This window comes from Galendromus occidentalis, unplaced genomic scaffold (genome assembly GCF_000255335.2).
Source record: "Galendromus occidentalis unplaced genomic scaffold, Mocc_1.1 scf7180000077504, whole genome shotgun sequence".
NCBI lineage: Eukaryota > Metazoa > Arthropoda > Arachnida > Mesostigmata > Phytoseiidae > Galendromus > Galendromus occidentalis.
Window position 1 is genome coordinate 301952 of NW_003805492.1, and position 15786 is coordinate 317737.

Consider the following 15786-nt stretch of genomic DNA (forward strand, 5'->3'; position numbering starts at 1 on the left):
CCATTCATTCCTGTGGCCCCGTCTCCCACGGTAAGATCACCTATCGACCCCTGAGGGTCGATCGCTATGACTTCGTAAATTGTTGTGAGCCCATCTGTCGCTTTTGAGCCGTCGCTGTAGCTCGATACGTCATCCGTCAGATCTCCGTCAGTGATATGTAGAATCCGTCCGGTTGTCATTGGCACTTCGTTCATATTTGTGGTCGCCAGAATCTCCTCCGAAGTTATTTCCAGATCCTCCGCCATCATGCCCACATCATCGGTTCCGTCTGTTCTTGTGGATGAGTTTTCGAAAGTGAATCTACTACGACCTTCGGTTTCCGAAGGGGTTCTGTTTTCGTGGGGAACGTCAATTCCTGAGAAAACCATGGCGTCCGCTGAAACTTCACACGACGACCGGAGTTCACTACTGATTTCATCACTGGCTAAGAAAGCTATTTCTCCCTGAACGTCGGTTTCATTTGGCATCCCCAGTCTCGGGGGTGATTTGTCTGTGTGGGGTGTGATTGGAGCGAACTCGTTCGTGGTGGAAGGTTCGAGAATTTCCTGAGCGACTCCATTCGATAGCGTCGGAATTCTTTGATGCTCTAGCTCCGACGAGCTCTCGAACTCTTGCGGATCGCTCCTGCTTCCCGCTAAGGACGCCGCCGGAGACTCTGCCGAAAGCGACCCTTCCGAAATCTCTGTGCCGCTGCGTTCAGGAAGAGGGGGCACACTTGAAATAGCTCGAGCCCGGTGCTCCAACACGAGCTCATCATAACTCGTCCGCCGACCCCGCACCGCTCTCCGATGTCGAACCGGATGGGCTTTGCAGGCTCCGAGCGCGTAACAACACGGTTTGCCTGAAACGACTCTCGTGTTAACAATCCTGTACGAGGATCCTACACGGGGGAATATCTCGAAACCGCACGGGATCGCGGCTCGGAGTACCGGGGGACTTACCGTTCGTCTCGCTGACGACACCACAGTGTTCATTGGGATCATATTCTCGGTCCTTCTCGAGCGAAAACTTGCGTTTGAGGACGGGTTCCGGTATACTATGGTTCGAGCTTCGCTTCAGAGAACTCAAAGTTTCTGTTTGAAGGGCTAAGGCTGCAAAGAAACCTTCACCTTGAGCATCCGCCCCCATTCGAATTCTCGAAGTGACGCCCCGAGAAACGAGGATTTCGATTCGGATGCGTCTTCTTCATTTGGTAGAGGAAATGAAGAACACCAACCCGATGATGAAGGTTCATCAGACGTAGGAGCAACGGGTGCATCAGGCATTCTCACTCGTCTTCGCGAAGAATTTCTCTTCTGGACAGGAATACATTACGGTTAGTTAATGGCACCGCTCTTCGACGGCAACGTTCATAAATTGGGCTTGGGGTAGGCTTATGAGAGCATATGTACTCCATTCGAGCCCCGACGAACCTTAATCACAAGAGTTTCAATGAAGGCTCCCGGAGGGGCAGGCAGTTTTGTTTCGTCTTCGACCGGGTGACTCTCGACGAACCACGTCTCGGCTTGGTTGGCTTCGTCGTCCGGATTTGAATGAACCCGATCGTGACAAAGCTCCGAAGTGCTCTTGTTGATTTCATTTTGATGTTCATCCACTGCGAGAAAACATCACCACCATACATGAAACTAGTTCTCGCGGACGGTCACGGTTCTCCATTAGGAGTATCAGAACGTCACATCCTCGATTACCAGACGTGGGGAGAAGCCAATATCTGAGGTTACTCACGCATGTGTTGTGCGATATTTTCAATTCTGCGCACCACATCGCAGAACAGACATTTAGCCACGACCAGCCGGTCGTATTCCGGAGCTCCGCCGAACAGTGCGCAGTCTGTAAGATGTGCAATTTTCACATTATCGGAACCATGAACCCCGTCAGATCGAGGGGAGTCAGTGGGGAAAAGTATCACAGCGAGAGTTCACCTTGATCCTTAAGCACGACTGAAGGAGCTTCCCGTCGACTGGCTGTAAGAAGAGAAAATAGATCCGCACTTGAAACTTCGGAATACAAAGTCCCCGGCAAGAACCCATCCGCTCTAAGTCCTTCAGAACAGGAACGCCATCAGAAGGTCTCTGAGCGTGAGGCTTTCGAACACATGCCATTCTCTGTTTTCGATAATAATTTGTCCATAAGTTGCCAAAAAGCTCGTGAAGTTCGTAAGTCTGGATTCTTCAAGAGCCGAGTAGCTCCCGAGTTCGATCGGGGCAAATCGCACGCGAGAGAAGCTCTTCCGGGACATTGAAAGGAATCGCTACCAGAGAGGCATGACAAGAGCGTGCTGTGTAGACACCTTCTCAGATGAGGCTTCTTAAAATCTGAGAAAGTCGCGGAACAATCACTCGCAGCCGATCGTTTCTGCTTTTACCTTGCGTAGGAGGTCGCAACCAATCAACGGAACTCCATGGTCCCCACATGCTCATATTTGCCGCGCTGCTCAAAACTATTTGGCAGCGATAGGATGTCAAGCCAAAGCGCTTGCTTGGCTATGGTTCTGGCGCTACCACTCAACGTACGCAAACAGAGACCCTGGAAACAGGCTCGAGAACCCAGACAGACGCCACTGATTGGATCGGACCGCGCGAACATCTGTTCCCACCCCGTCAGTGTAAGCTCGGCGCGCTTTTTGAAAGTCCGAGTTCTGTCCGCCGATCACAGATCCGTCTCGAGCATCAGCTCCGAGAATTTTGGGCTGAAGAGCCCGAGAATTTTCGAAGCCCTATTAGCGAGCCCTCACGAGTCCAAACTTCGGAAAACCCCGGGAGAAAAGGCCTGAGAATCATCGAAGTCCGATCCGCAAAACGGGATCCACGGAGATTCTCGGGTCTCTTATCCCGAGCACCCCACGAGCGGAACCTGTGAGAGCTCCGCGGATGAATCCCCGATGATTTCCAAATTCCTCGACCCGGAGTTTCTCGGGGTTTGCTGCTTCCCTGACGCTGGGGGTCCGGACTCCGGAAAAGCTCGGGTTCCCTATCTCCTGTTTCTGGGCTTCTCCGAATCGATTCCACGAAGAAAATCCTGAGTTGATTCGTGGCAGGGCTTTTGCTGTGTGCTCCGGGTATGGAGCACCGTCCATCGCCGGGCTTCTTGTGCCGAGCATTCTTGGGGTTTGTTCTTACGAAGGCTCTATGACAGGACTTCGACAGTTTCAGGGTTGCTCATCCGCGACAAGCACGGGTATGATCCCTCTGAGGGCTCTGGCTATTGGTTATAAGCTCTTGGGATGGAGTCTAAAATAGCCCTTGCATCTCGATTACTGTAATATTTATCTGATTTGAATAATGATCATGTATGAATGCTTAAGTCGACGACTTTTTTGTTGCTGTTTCGTATCCTTCATTTCATGCTAAGACCGCATAGGATGAGCATTCAACGTGAAAGGGACCCTTTTGTCACAGGTCTTGGGACCCCCGGCCGAAAATCCCCGGTCTAGAACATGAGGTTTCCAGTCTCACTCGTAGAGACTGGCAACAGAGGAAGATGTGCTCCTTCCTTTTGAGTTCATCAAGTACGTCCCCTGATGAAAATGAATGCTTTCACTTTCCCGCGATTTTCGATGGTATTTCGTGGCTCTCCCCGAAAATCCGAGTTCCCTCACCGCACTACGGCGCGATTCTAGCATTTTTTTCGCGCGAGAATCATTGCTTAGCCTCCTGTACAAATCATAGGATACGAAGAAATCGTTAGTCGAGAAATCGTTGTAATCGCCGTGATAATATTACTGACCACTAGCCGTGAGGGCGCTACGCGCTCAGTGGACCTATGACAAAAGTACAGTTAAAACGTTAAGAAGCTCCTCATTTGCTAAGAAAATAACGATAATTGGAGAAATACGTAAATCTTGCGGAAAGCATGCATCTGAGCAGCCTGAGAAATATATCTTGACCTCATTGAGGTGGAAACGAATCGATTGAGAAAAATTCGACATCTGGGGAAACGTGGGCCTCAGACAATCTCGGAGGCTCTACTCAGGAGAACGGTGACTGACACTCTGAGCGCTGGGAAAGGAGCGCGCAATAACTTCGAGCGCTGAGTTTTGTGCGCAAGTAGCGTTGAAGAACCGGCTCTTCCTTGGACTGATTCCGCGAGGCAGGGATCGAATTCACGCCCGCTCCCGCGCGAGCGGGATCGTTGCGACAGACGCGCTGCACCGTCGACGTGCTCGAAACAGGATAGATCATCTCCGAGCGCTATGTGCCGCGATCCGCAATCTATTACTTCCAGCTTCGTGCATCTCGCATCGCGGATCCTGTATCGCGGCATTGCGGTCTTCCTGCTGACTCATAGAGTAGCCATGGAGCAGAACGATTCGCTGTCACCCTTTTTGCGTCGTGGACAGAGGACTCAGCAATCCCTAAGATTCCCCGTGCGTTAGGCGCACCGTCGTGGAGGCGGGTCGATGGAACTCAGCGAAACGGCTCGATCCGAGAACCACGATCAATGCATTCCATAGGGGAACTTACGCTCGAGCTGGATGTAAATTGCCCCTCGATTTCGGCGCCTCTCATTCAAAGTCGCGGAACGCAGTCGCTGCAGCTGTAAACAGCAGACAGCCGAATGGAGAGGAGCTCGCTAGCAATAATCGAGGGAGAGAGTTGTGTTCCCATCGAGTAATATGTGTCAATCGTAGAGTCATTCATCTACTGTTCAGAGTATTGTCCATCAAATATATCCGTGGTTTCTCTGGGCGGACATCGAGCCAAAGCTTTAGGCTGAGCAGGAACGAACACAATGTAAGTAACCGAGGTTTCGTAGAAGAGCTTCGTCACGTTCTACTCACCGTTACATCATTAGAGTAGGATCGAGCTCGAGAGAGTGCCCCTTGGTGTTGAGCAGGACGCTTCCGATGGAAAGGAGCCGCTCTGAGTGGAATGAACAGCCGTCGGAAATGGCATGATGTTATCCAGCTCTTGATGAAGAATCGTGCACAGGAGCGAACGTATAGGTGGGAGCTTTCGCGCTGTTGGTGGAGCCAGCTGATGACTGAGTTGCGATGCACTGAACTATGTTCCACTAGAGCTTTGCGCCGGCAGACATCCTTTCATTCGAGCTGGGTCTTGAGGGACTTCATGCGATCGCGCATGGCATGATGGTGCATCGATGCTTGCGAGTACCGACGGTGGACAAAAGGGCTCGACGGAAACATACGATTTGACCACTACCAAAGTTCGTCTCAAAGATCCTAATCGTGCAACTGCAGCTTTTAGATACAGCCATTGGAAAATTCAGGAGTCTCACACCCGAGAATAACTGTCGAAAGAAAAGCGTTCATCCGAGTTTGACTCTCCCGGATTACTGACGGAGCGGGAGCCCGGCGCTGGGTACAGGGCGGCAGTCCCTAATCGAGATCTCGGTGTTCTTTCCAGGATCGCTGACCATTCATTCCGTCAAGCGCCGGCGGCGGACGCGGAGCTCCAGCACAGGGTTCAGTCTGTGTGTAATAAATTTTGTGATAACGTGCATATCATTGCCAACGAGCCAACTCTCGCTTGCTATCGACTCGAAGAACACGTCCGTAAATCGACGCCAGCGCTCGTCGAACGTAGAATCGCTTTGACCAAGAACGATAGGCTCCTCGAAGGAAGAGTTTTCGATTTGGAATACGATCTGAAAGCTGTCAAGCAGATTTATCCTGCGGAAACTCGATTATGCAGCGTGAAGGAGATGCTGAAGAACTCTGTCTTCATGAAGCAGGAGCTCGGCAAGTCGGCGAGAGGAAGGAAAATGAAGGAAGCAAATGAAAAAAAAATGAAGCGGCTCTCCGGCTCGTTCGATGTCCGTGCAGAAACCCGGAGTCTGGAGCGAACTTCCCCGGTGCCTATCACCTCTATGGCTATGGAGTCCGTTTTGAAAAACAGCCCGACTGAGCAGTCTGGGAGCGCCAGGCCTAGCCTATTCTACAAGACCAGTACTCCGACAAAATGAGGAGACTAGGGAGAATGACCGTGAAAATATCATTTTGTGAATATAGTGATAATATTCGAGATGATCCTAAGTGGGCGTGACCCCCATAGGATTACTCGACGTCATGTTATTGAATGTCATTACATGTTTTTCTAAAATAAAATCGTGGAATACGCCTGCGGACCAGAGATCCCGAGCTTTCCCTTCCTGAGTCCTCTGCGAGAAATTTTTCCTCAAAAGCTCGATCATTGACCATGTCTGCCGGGGTGTTTCCAAAGGATTTCGAAACTCTAGAGAGATCTTCGGCCTTGTAGCGTCGAGAAAACCGACTTCAAGTCAATGCAATTCGGAGAGCCTGTCTTTTATTTCCCGAATTCTTGAACAATCGAAAGATTTGCACCCCCGCGATTGGAGGCTATCAGCTTGGCATTCGATTGCAGATGTCGAGAGGAAAGGCGGAAACCACGCAACTTCAGAAGAAGCTGGAGGAGCAACTCGAGAGACTGGTCGATCAGCTGGCGGATCTTGAACAGGTGCGTACGTTGAGTAGGTTAATGAAATGGGTGAGATGACTCTGAAGTTCCGTCAGAATCTCGCTCAAGCTCCTGGAGAGTTTGGGAAATCCCCAGAAGAAGGAATTTCGCCGATGACACAACTTCTTCCCCATAAAAATTCTGCACGAAGATCATTCTCCTGAACGAGTACAGGAAACCACTCGACGAAGTCTTCCGAAATAGGCGTCGGATATCGAACTCCCGAGCTGACAACGGGATTTTTTCATGTCTTGCAGGAGAAGAGCGAACTCAGCGAAGAGGAGTACAATGACATGAAGCAGGACACGGTAGAGCAACTTAAAGAGTTTCAAGCCTCACTCGATAGAATTCTGAAGGGTCAGTTGTCTGGGCGGATCATGTCTCAAGAACGTCCCGGCTACGGTCCAGCCGATTTTCCGAATGGGAATATCTCCCTCTACGGGGCCCTTCACCGTGATTCGATTGTGGTTGATTGAACGTCTCGACTGCAGGTGATATCACCCTCGTGGACACTTTGAATGGCCTGCAACTCGCGATCCAAGCAGCCATCTCGGACGCCTTCCGAACGCCGGAAATCATTCGATTGTTCGCGAAGAAACAACCCGTGCAGCTTCGACAAAGGTACATGGACGAACTCACATCGAACGGAGCGAGGTTCCAACAGCTCAGGTCGGAGGTTCTGGTGTGGTGAGGCACCGATCCGTATATTCTAATTGTTGATTTCTCGCACGCGCTTCTGCTTTTCAAGACTCACGGAGCTGGAGAGAGACTTGAAAATATCCAAAATCGCGTTGGAACCCTACAACCGAGAGAAGGTCGAGATACTCCTCGCGTTGCGGAAACTCGGTGATACTTTAAGTCCCGGGGAGAACTCGTTCATCGAAAACCATTCGAGCGCCAGCATGAAACAATTCGAGAAGGTCCGTATCCACCGCGGAAGTAAAGAAGGTATACGATTGCTCCTGTCGAGACGAGCAAAATATTCATCTTCGCGAATACTCTCTCCCTCAGATTGACGAAAACGTCGAGATCTCAGATCGAAAGCTGTTCCAATTGGCCGCGACCAGTACCGACTCATCATGAGAAGTCAGCATGCTCGTGCGTTCATGCTTCATCAATTCATGCTGCCAAAACAAGAAGTCAAGAGAGTGCGCTAAGGCGCCGGATGAGGCAACGCACGACTGGCGGGAGTTCCTCCTCTCAACTCCCTCTGAGAATATATACCGCTTGATAACCCCTAAATCATGATGAAGTTCTCCCGCATCGTGAGAATGCATCGTGCCTATTTTCGGTCGGGGAGACTTGGGGATTTGGGCTTGTGGACTGAGGAATTTCGTACTACGAATACACGATGATAGACAGAATATGAGAGCCGGTCAAGGGTGGACCGAAGGCCCGACCGCACTCCGGTTTGTCAGAAGGACTTCGTGTCATGGGCGGATCGGATATTTCCACGCTCCATTATCGTTCCCCTCTCGAGGGGAACGGAATCGGGAGATGCTGCCACTAGTTTGACGGCATCCATTGCAGCGAGACAACGAATTCACCCATGAACTCCCAGGTTTCCACCTGTCAAACATGAGCGGGCGTTCTTTCGTGAAACGCCCGAGCCTGATGGAGAGAGCAAGCTCCAGTCTCACTGTCTTCACCCCGCGTGTGATCGATCTCGTTCTGTACTTGACGGAAGCGTCGCTGGGGATTCTCATCATATCGTTCAGCTCTTCTCTACTGCAGCTCAGCACTACAGTCATGCTGCTTTTCGGAACGGCACTTTTCTCGATGGCGCTTGGGTTCACGATGGTCTTCGCTAGTCTGATCAGAAGGAACGTCGTCTCATTATTCTTCAATACACTCATCCTTTTTGAGCTTTTTATCTTCTATCTGACGTCTTCCATACTGGTGCTGACCAAGTACAGCTCGTCGCCACTCCAACAAGGGAAATACATGACGATTGGAGGCTTGGGAGTCTCCGCCGGTGTGGTGCACTTCGCCCATTCCATTTCCTCGGCGTTGAGTGTGAGAAAATGAAAAATAAATTGTGCATTTCGTGGTGGTCTGCGAGGTATCATCCTTCTGTGAGATAATCTATGATAATATGATCCGACGAACCCATGTCTCGTCCACGGTCATTCGTAGCCCATGAGCCATGAGAGGATCGGTGACCGAGGAGATCCGGACTTCCCCCCGGAACATTTGTCTCTCGCGACTCGCGAGGTCGATTCTGCTCGGGGCAGAACCCCGAGTGAAGTAATCTTATGAGTCCCTCGCTATTTTCATATTGCCGAATCCTCTCCGTCTCTAGGGTGGGGGACCCTGCGCGGAAACCTCCGTAGGAAAAATGGCGCCAAAGTTTTCGAAACCGGGTGCTGTTTACGAATGAAGCCTCCTCTCTCAAACAGAAGAGCGCGTGTGCTGGTGCTGGGCAGAGCAGCGAGAAGTGTGTCTTTCTTCGAAAGCAGAAGAAAAGCCGAAGAATCGACATCAGGTCTCGTTCAACATCTGTTGTCAGTGTTTTACCCCAGGAGACGAAACGAACTCTGGGGTAAAAAGGTACGCATGCTCGGGTGACGCTTCTCCCCTCGGTCTCCGGTCTCGTCTTGATATAAGCCCGAATTATCGAACGTTTGAATTCGCCAGCGACCCCGGTCAGACCGTATCATGGATATTCCGTCGATAATAATTAATGACTAGTTATTGAACCAATCACAAGCTCTATCCCGTCTAGACTCGGGACTCCCCTCCACTGACTGGAGTAAGAGATTTCCTGGGAGCGTTATTTCCGTTATCGTCGTTCCTCTCTGGTGTGGCGGGATCTGCGCTCGGTCGGCCTGTTTCTAACTGATCTTCTCAAATTCGAAGATGGATGAGATGATGAACATAAGTTTCCACGCTGATGACGACGTCAAAGTCCGTCCGGCTGTGGGGGAACAAATGCTCTACGAGTGGACCGTCGAAGATTTGAAGACCCTGTGTAGTCGAATAAAAGAGTAAGTGACTCGATTCGGGACCATATTCTCCGCACAGCGGCGACCAGTGTAGCGTGTTGCTGGACACAAGTGCGGAGCTGTATGTCATCGGGCACCTCGTCCAGGTACGCTCTGATATCGAAGGAGATTCGTCGTCTCATTGGAGACTTCCTCCGCAGAGCTTCACTTCGGTTTCAAAATGCGCTCAATGCGTCCTACACCAAAACCGAAAATCGTTTAGACTGGGAAGAAATCGCCTTCGCGGGACATGACTCAGAAGAGTGTCGCACCAAATGGCAACAAGTTTGCTCCAATATTCGGTGAGGAAAGGAAGGTCGTCAAGAGACCGAGAAAGCTTGCCTGATGTCGCTCACGCGCTCTATATCTCAGATTTCTGTTGGACTACAAATTTATGACGATCGAACGTATCTTGCAGAACTTACCGCACAATGGCGGAAATTGTTGAAGACGCCGAGCAGTGGCTAAGCAAAGGTCCTCGGAGTGCGAAAGTTGCGGGGAAATATCACCCTGACAAACCATCTAGACCACCAACGATCTTCTTTAAGTGAGTGGAGCTCTCAGCCGCGTCTGCCCCCTTCGTGACAACGAACGAATATTTTTCCCGAACGCTTTCCCCTAGAATCATGACCTGAAATTGTTCCTCCCCAGATTCCTCATGGAGCAGTTACCGAAGGTGAAAGCAAAGTATCCAGAGCTCACTCACCGACAAATCGTGTCGAAAATCGGGGCAATGTACAAAACAATCACACCCAAGAAGCTCAATCAGGTACCGCAGAATCGGATTGTCTTCTACCAGTCAACGTAACGGTGGAGGTATACGCACTCCAAGAATTTGAGAGCGTACCGCAATCTGAGTCCGCCAATCATTTTCCAGCTGAAAGCAGAATTCTTGAAAGAGCAAGAATCGTACAAGACCCGCTTGGAAGAGTTCTACCAAGCTCATCCGGGCGTGAAGCCCACGAAAGTTCCTGCGAGTACCGCGCCGAAAGGCACTTCTGGACTTGCCTTCTTCATCGCGGAGAAGATGCAGGACCCCATGCACGCTAATGTGAGTCTTGGAGGCCCAACAAGTGGTACATACTATGGTACTATGGCCTGGTAATCCGAGCCAATGGTAGACATAGCCTCAATGATAGATTCAGAAATCAGGGTTGTCTCGATGCATCAGCTGGAACTCAGCGTCAACTCAACATTTCAGAGTTCGAAAGAAGAGCTACGAGCTAAGTGGTTGGAGTTGAAGGATAAGAAAAAGGTTGCGTACATCGAGATGGCACTAGAAGCTCATCGTAAGAACGCGGGAGCTGCGTCCTTCATGGCGAAACCGGTGGGTTTACTCGAAAGGGGACGGACCAGCGACGAAGTCGCGGGGGGATGCCTCCATCTGAACTTCGATTTCATTACAGACCAAGGATGTGCTGAGTAAAGAGGAACGCATCATTTACGATCGATTCTTGGGCAAACCCGAAAAACCCCCGATGTCAGGCTTCGCCCTCTTCAAGAGCATAGCTAGCGCCACGAAGCATCAGAACTTGAGCGTCGCGGAAAGAAATAGTGAGTTCTATTTTCGGAGTTATCAGAGGCATTCGCACCCGACGCGGGTCATTTCGCTGTTCACTTTGATCTCGTTGATCTGTGCATTAGTTTACAACGATTCGGAGATGGCGAGTTTGAAAACAGGCGAATATCGACTTTGCAGAGGAGATCACGTTGAGCTGGAACAACTTGTCCCGACCAGACCAGAACAAGTTCAATAATGAAGTAAAGATCTTCAAGCAACAATACGATAGGAAGATGGCGGAGTATTTGGATCGACTGGCGCAGCGAGAACAGAGGATTACGGAGGCTGCCAGTAGTCTTCACTCGAGTGACGTCCACGGGTAATTTAGTCCGTTCTCGGAAGCTCAAACACCCAAGGCTCCTTGGCCCCACTACCGAATTATTTAATTTTTAATTCAATTCGATTTTCTAATTTGATCTAATTTAATGTGTGGTTCAATTTCCCAGGTCTGATCCCGCACCGATTTCCAATGGGTCGTCTGCACCTAAGCGGGTCAAGCTGGAGGAATCGACGAAATGTTCGAGTGAGAGTCCAAAAAAGCCTCACTCCAAGTCACTCGCTGTCACCAAACCGAGCAAGAAAACTCCCAAGCTGACTGCTCTCGCGTGGTATCAGGAAAGTCAATGGTCGGAATGGAGGGAATTGAATCCGGGCCTCTCCGATGCAGAAGTAAGACCCATCGCATTTCATTCGATTTTCGGTGTCTCCAAACCCTTATGTTCTTTGAGGCACCTCGACCAAGTATCCTTCCCATAGCCTGTTTTTTCGAAATTTCCAGCTACGGTCGGCAATCGCGGAGGACTACGCCACGTTGTCCGAGAAGAAGAAGCAGAAATGGGCGCGAAAAGCTGAGAAAGAGAACGAACGGCGGAAACAGCAATAGGAAGCTCTTGATGTGAGATACGAGCATCATGACACGACGCGCGTCGTAGGATACCTTATGAGAGACACAATCGAGGTTTCTCTCCGGAATCGATCTCAGGAGATTGATTCCTTTGTATATTGCGAATGCTCGGAAGGGTTTCGACGATGAATAAATTAGATCTCCCATCGATCTCGATGCAAGCTCGCGTAGAACTCACTCCCGAGATCAATATCAGGCGATATTCGCTAGCAAGGCATCACCATCGTCTCATGCCTGTCTCGATGCAGCCCTGATCGAACCTTAAGGGAGGAAGTCGCGAATGTAGTTGAGCGATCCCTTTGAGCGTACATGGCCCTTAGGCTCGAACGGCATGTTCGCTCGCGAGCTCTCTCCTCCAACGGTATTCGCCGAACGCCAGGGTCAGCCGGGGATCGAACGGAAACTCGGCGAGCGGCACGACCTTCGGTTACAGTTGTCCTCGAGTTGTCGGGACGACAGGTCCCCCAGCTTCGCGCAATCGACGAGACAAAGGTCTGCCGGCTTAGTTAGTCCGAATCGTACTCCTTAGCGTTCCCGACGTTATATTAGCAGATTGAAGCGTCCCTAATGGCGCACGTTTTGCAGAGTATCCGAATTAGTGGCGAGAAGGTCCAGTCAGCGGCGCGTATACCTGTGCGCGCGGGACTTCGATCCCATCCCGTCTACGGCATGGAGGATAGCGGGTCTATTGGGGAGACCTTCCGGAAATATCCCATCTGAGTGGCAGCTCATATTCAGATCCTGCGGAATTCGGAGCCTCATGGAAATGCTACGACGGTATTCATCCTTTGCTCAGGGCGATCTTCATCCTCCACCGAGAAGGTTGATCTCTCGTCCTCCATGTGTTGCGAAATCTTTCATCACGTCGGATCATCCAGGACGCTTTCGATGCCTGCCCCAGTGAATGACGCGTGATACCCTCAGTGAGCGCTGTCTTGGCAGCACAGGTCGACGATCGATTCGTGTCATCGATTCATCCTGACGCAGTTCCCGGAAATTTTAAAGAACCGCAGGCTCGCCGTCCGATCCCAGGATGTGTTTAATTAAGATTTAGACACAAGCGGACTGACATGGAGCGGCATTCCGTACTCGACAAGCACTCCGCGCCCCTCAGGCGATTTTGTGCGGTTTTTCATCCGGTCCGTACTCGATCAGATTCAGATGAAGATTGCGACGAAGATTTCTTTCCCGTTTTCGAGCTCTTTCCATCGTAGGAGTGACTCTGACAATTTTGCCTCCACAGCACTCTCAAGGGTTGAAGTCGTAGAGCAGCATTATCGAACCGGTTTGATCGATAGATGCCTCAGCTCAATTTATCTGTCTAAGAGGTGGTAAATCCTGGAATCGGGGGATTATCCTGGATCACAATGCGTCGACAAAAAGCAATAGCTTACGCTTTTTGCGATCAGAAGCTTGAAAGAATTCAGCGGTGCGAAAACGCTACAGAAATAGTTTTTGTGAAGGACCGATTCGAAAGAAAATGCGGGTCTTAGTCCTCGTGACCGCCATCTTGGGTAAGGACCCGACCTTTGAGATCTAACACATAATCTTCCAAAGCTAGAGGTCAAAGCGTAGGAGTACAGCTCCTCGGTTCGCTGAGTGATTTCGCTGTATGGATAATTAAGCATCCTTCGCTCCAGCTTCGGCGGTTACTCTGCCTGTCTCCGACGACTACGCCGCCTCAAGGACAGTTTGTCCGAGTTTCATGATAAACTGTGAATGCACCACAACCACAACGGGGGTCTTGGTGTCGTGCAAAAATTTCAGGGATCGGAGCCAACTCGTATCGACAATGCATGACCTGAAGGGCTATAATCTTCACCAATTCACAATGATGCACTCTAACCTGGATATCAAAAAGTGACTCGACATAATATTATAATTCCATCAATGAATATCACCAGTCTCTAGAATCATTGACTTATCGCAGGAAGGAAATTTCGAGCGGGTAGCCAGTTTCCGCATCCAGCGAACCTTCGAACTCCTCCATTGCAGCGGCGACTTCGATGAGGTTAAACTCTTCAACATGGACGTTGAGTCCTCGAATTTCACCGCTCGCGACAGCTTTCCAACTGGAAATGAGAGTAACCTGAGAGTCCTCAAATTCCAAAACTCAGACCTGGATTTTGGTCATTCGGTCGCGGTGAAGGGAACAAAATTGTCAACTCTCTGGTTCAATCGTTGCCGATTCCACAGGGACCCGACGGTAAGTTCTCGCACGAGCTGAATTGATCCTCACTCTCCAAGATGACGTTTTTCTGTGGGAGGGGCAAGGGGATCTTGAATCAGGACCGAGACGGAAACATTATCAGGATTTCGCTCATGGGATTCATCCCTCTCCCCAGGGGTGGTTCGAGGGGCTCTGGGTGCAGTGGCTACGGATTGAAAACTGCGCAGAAATGAACGATTTCATCGCTGCGAACCTCGGCGGACTCGAAAAATACAGCCACATCGGGAGCAACCTCGCATCCCTGGATCGGGATATGCTGCCCGAAAATTCCGAGAGCATAACCGAGCTCGACTTCAGGTAATCCGAGGCCAACTGTCCCCTGCCATATCCAATGGAAATCCGCTCTGAACTCAATGGCGTCGCGAGAGATGATCCTCCTCACGAATCACTCGAATCCCTTTTCAATTTGCAGCTCCAACATGATAAGCGCGATATCGGATGATTTCCTGGAAGGACTGACGAACCTCCAGCGATTGGATTTATCGAATAACAGATTGGAAACTCTAAATGAAGCCATTTTCAAGAACTTCGGGAACCGTTCCCAGCTTATCCTATCGAGTAAGACCCGTTCCTATCGAATGACATACTATGACAGACGACCGAGACGAATCGACAATGACAGCCAATCCAGAGGGGCGATTGCATTACGAGCTCTCCTCAAACCTCAACCGAGCGATAAGTGATCAAAGAATGCACCGCTGAATGGCGGTCGTGGAAATAATAGATCAGATTGTCGGAAGGGAGCCGGGAGATTATCCAGATATTAACCAATTTTTTTCCCAGACAACCCGTTGAAGTGCAGCCCGAATCTGCTTTGGCTGGCGAGACGACTGATCGATGGGAGTCTTCTCCAAGCGCACCGCTACGTCTGCATCAATGAAGACGGCTCTCGACAGAGTATCCGTAGTTTGGCGAGCAGTACCCAGAGTTCTTTCCTTGACGTGGAGGAGATGATTGAGATGTTCCCCAAGCCTGAGATGCTGGGTGAAACGTTCATGGGAATAAGGAATACCGAGAATGAAGATAGTTCGAGGCTGGACATCCCTCGGAACGTTCGGATTCTTTTCGAAGATCCCATTCTCTGACCCGTGTAGGCCATGGACGGAATTAGCAACGTCTGCGGAACTGGCTCTTAGGTATGCAATCGGCGCTAGAAAAAGCCGACGAGGGTCTCGTTCGAGAATAAATTATTGACCCCACGTGTTTCGGAGTCGGAATTTCAATACTGAACTATGTCAGAAATTCCCCGAGCTCCCAGGAAATTCAGCGGATTGTTGAGCTCTCGCGTAAATCAGCTCGGGCACGCAACCTTCAATGGAAATTCGCGCAGCGGTCGCGTCGACGAACTGTTCAATGCTCTGAATTGAAGTCAAGGAACGTGAACCGGTGAATCAGATCAGGACTCGGATGGCGCGGCACGACCGTGACTGCCACCGAGTTTTCGTTCTTCCCACCTCCCTGTGTCATCAGAGAGCGGGATGGCCTCACGGATGATGAACCATTAAACTTCAAACCCTGTGATTTTTCAGAGAAATATTGACTTTATTCCGACACGATGAAACTCATAAAATTAGCGATGTTCAACTAGAATAGGGAAACGATTAAGTAATCGAATCTGAGTTTCCGCATTCGGGAGTCGATCCACCAGGGTCCGTCGAGTATCCAGTATT

The 15786-nt window shown here is 50.3% G+C and overlaps 3 protein-coding genes across 3 annotated transcripts; all 3 read left to right on the forward strand.

The window, feature by feature from the left end:
- Positions 1 to 4623: 4623 nt before the first annotated feature.
- Positions 4624 to 7520, forward strand: LOC100908426 (protein LZIC). The gene is made up of 6 exons (XM_003746840.1): positions 4624 to 4733; positions 6345 to 6437; positions 6695 to 6794; positions 6929 to 7058; positions 7186 to 7357; positions 7449 to 7520. The coding sequence occupies exons 2-6, from the start codon at positions 6345 to 6347 to the stop codon at positions 7518 to 7520; spliced, it is 567 nt and encodes a 188-aa protein (XP_003746888.1). The 5' UTR covers positions 4624 to 4733.
- A 1322-nt stretch (positions 7521 to 8842) lies between these two features.
- LOC100908702 (nucleolar transcription factor 1) lies at positions 8843 to 12043 on the forward strand. The gene is made up of 11 exons (XM_003746842.1): positions 8843 to 8987; positions 9297 to 9424; positions 9583 to 9723; positions 9840 to 9968; positions 10073 to 10190; positions 10299 to 10472; positions 10623 to 10748; positions 10828 to 10975; positions 11121 to 11301; positions 11429 to 11651; positions 11761 to 12043. Exons 2-11 carry the CDS (start codon positions 9297 to 9299, stop codon positions 11863 to 11865), a joined length of 1473 nt encoding a protein of 490 aa, XP_003746890.1. The 5' UTR covers positions 8843 to 8987; the 3' UTR covers positions 11866 to 12043.
- A 1244-nt stretch (positions 12044 to 13287) lies between these two features.
- LOC100902467 (leucine-rich repeat-containing protein 4C) lies at positions 13288 to 15503 on the forward strand. The gene is made up of 6 exons (XM_003746805.2): positions 13288 to 13400; positions 13527 to 13746; positions 13882 to 14092; positions 14232 to 14413; positions 14529 to 14674; positions 14900 to 15503. The coding sequence occupies exons 1-6, from the start codon at positions 13367 to 13369 to the stop codon at positions 15199 to 15201; spliced, it is 1095 nt and encodes a 364-aa protein (XP_003746853.1). The 5' UTR covers positions 13288 to 13366; the 3' UTR covers positions 15202 to 15503.
- Positions 15504 to 15786: the final 283 nt, after the last annotated feature.

Bases quoted from the DNA above. Each gene is read 5' to 3' on its own strand.
- LOC100908426 (XM_003746840.1), top strand. From the start codon at position 6,345: ATGTCGAGAGGAAAGGCGGAAACCACGCAACTTCAGAAGAAGCTGGAG. The intron at 6,438-6,694 runs GTGCGTACGTTG...CATGTCTTGCAG, and splicing joins AGCTGGCGGATCTTGAACAG to GAGAAGAGCGAACTCAGCGA. The intron at 7,059-7,185 runs GTACATGGACGA...CTGCTTTTCAAG, and splicing joins CCCGTGCAGCTTCGACAAAG to ACTCACGGAGCTGGAGAGAG.
- LOC100908702 (XM_003746842.1), top strand. From the start codon at position 9,297: ATGGATGAGATGATGAACATAAGTTTCCACGCTGATGACGACGTCAAA. The intron at 10,191-10,298 runs GTACCGCAGAAT...ATCATTTTCCAG, and splicing joins CACCCAAGAAGCTCAATCAG to CTGAAAGCAGAATTCTTGAA. The intron at 10,976-11,120 runs GTGAGTTCTATT...TCGACTTTGCAG, and splicing joins GAGCGTCGCGGAAAGAAATA to AGGAGATCACGTTGAGCTGG.
- LOC100902467 (XM_003746805.2), top strand. From the start codon at position 13,367: ATGCGGGTCTTAGTCCTCGTGACCGCCATCTTGG. The intron at 13,747-13,881 runs GTGACTCGACAT...CCTCCATTGCAG, and splicing joins TCTAACCTGGATATCAAAAA to CGGCGACTTCGATGAGGTTA. The intron at 14,675-14,899 runs GTAAGACCCGTT...TTTTTTTCCCAG, and splicing joins TTCCCAGCTTATCCTATCGA to ACAACCCGTTGAAGTGCAGC.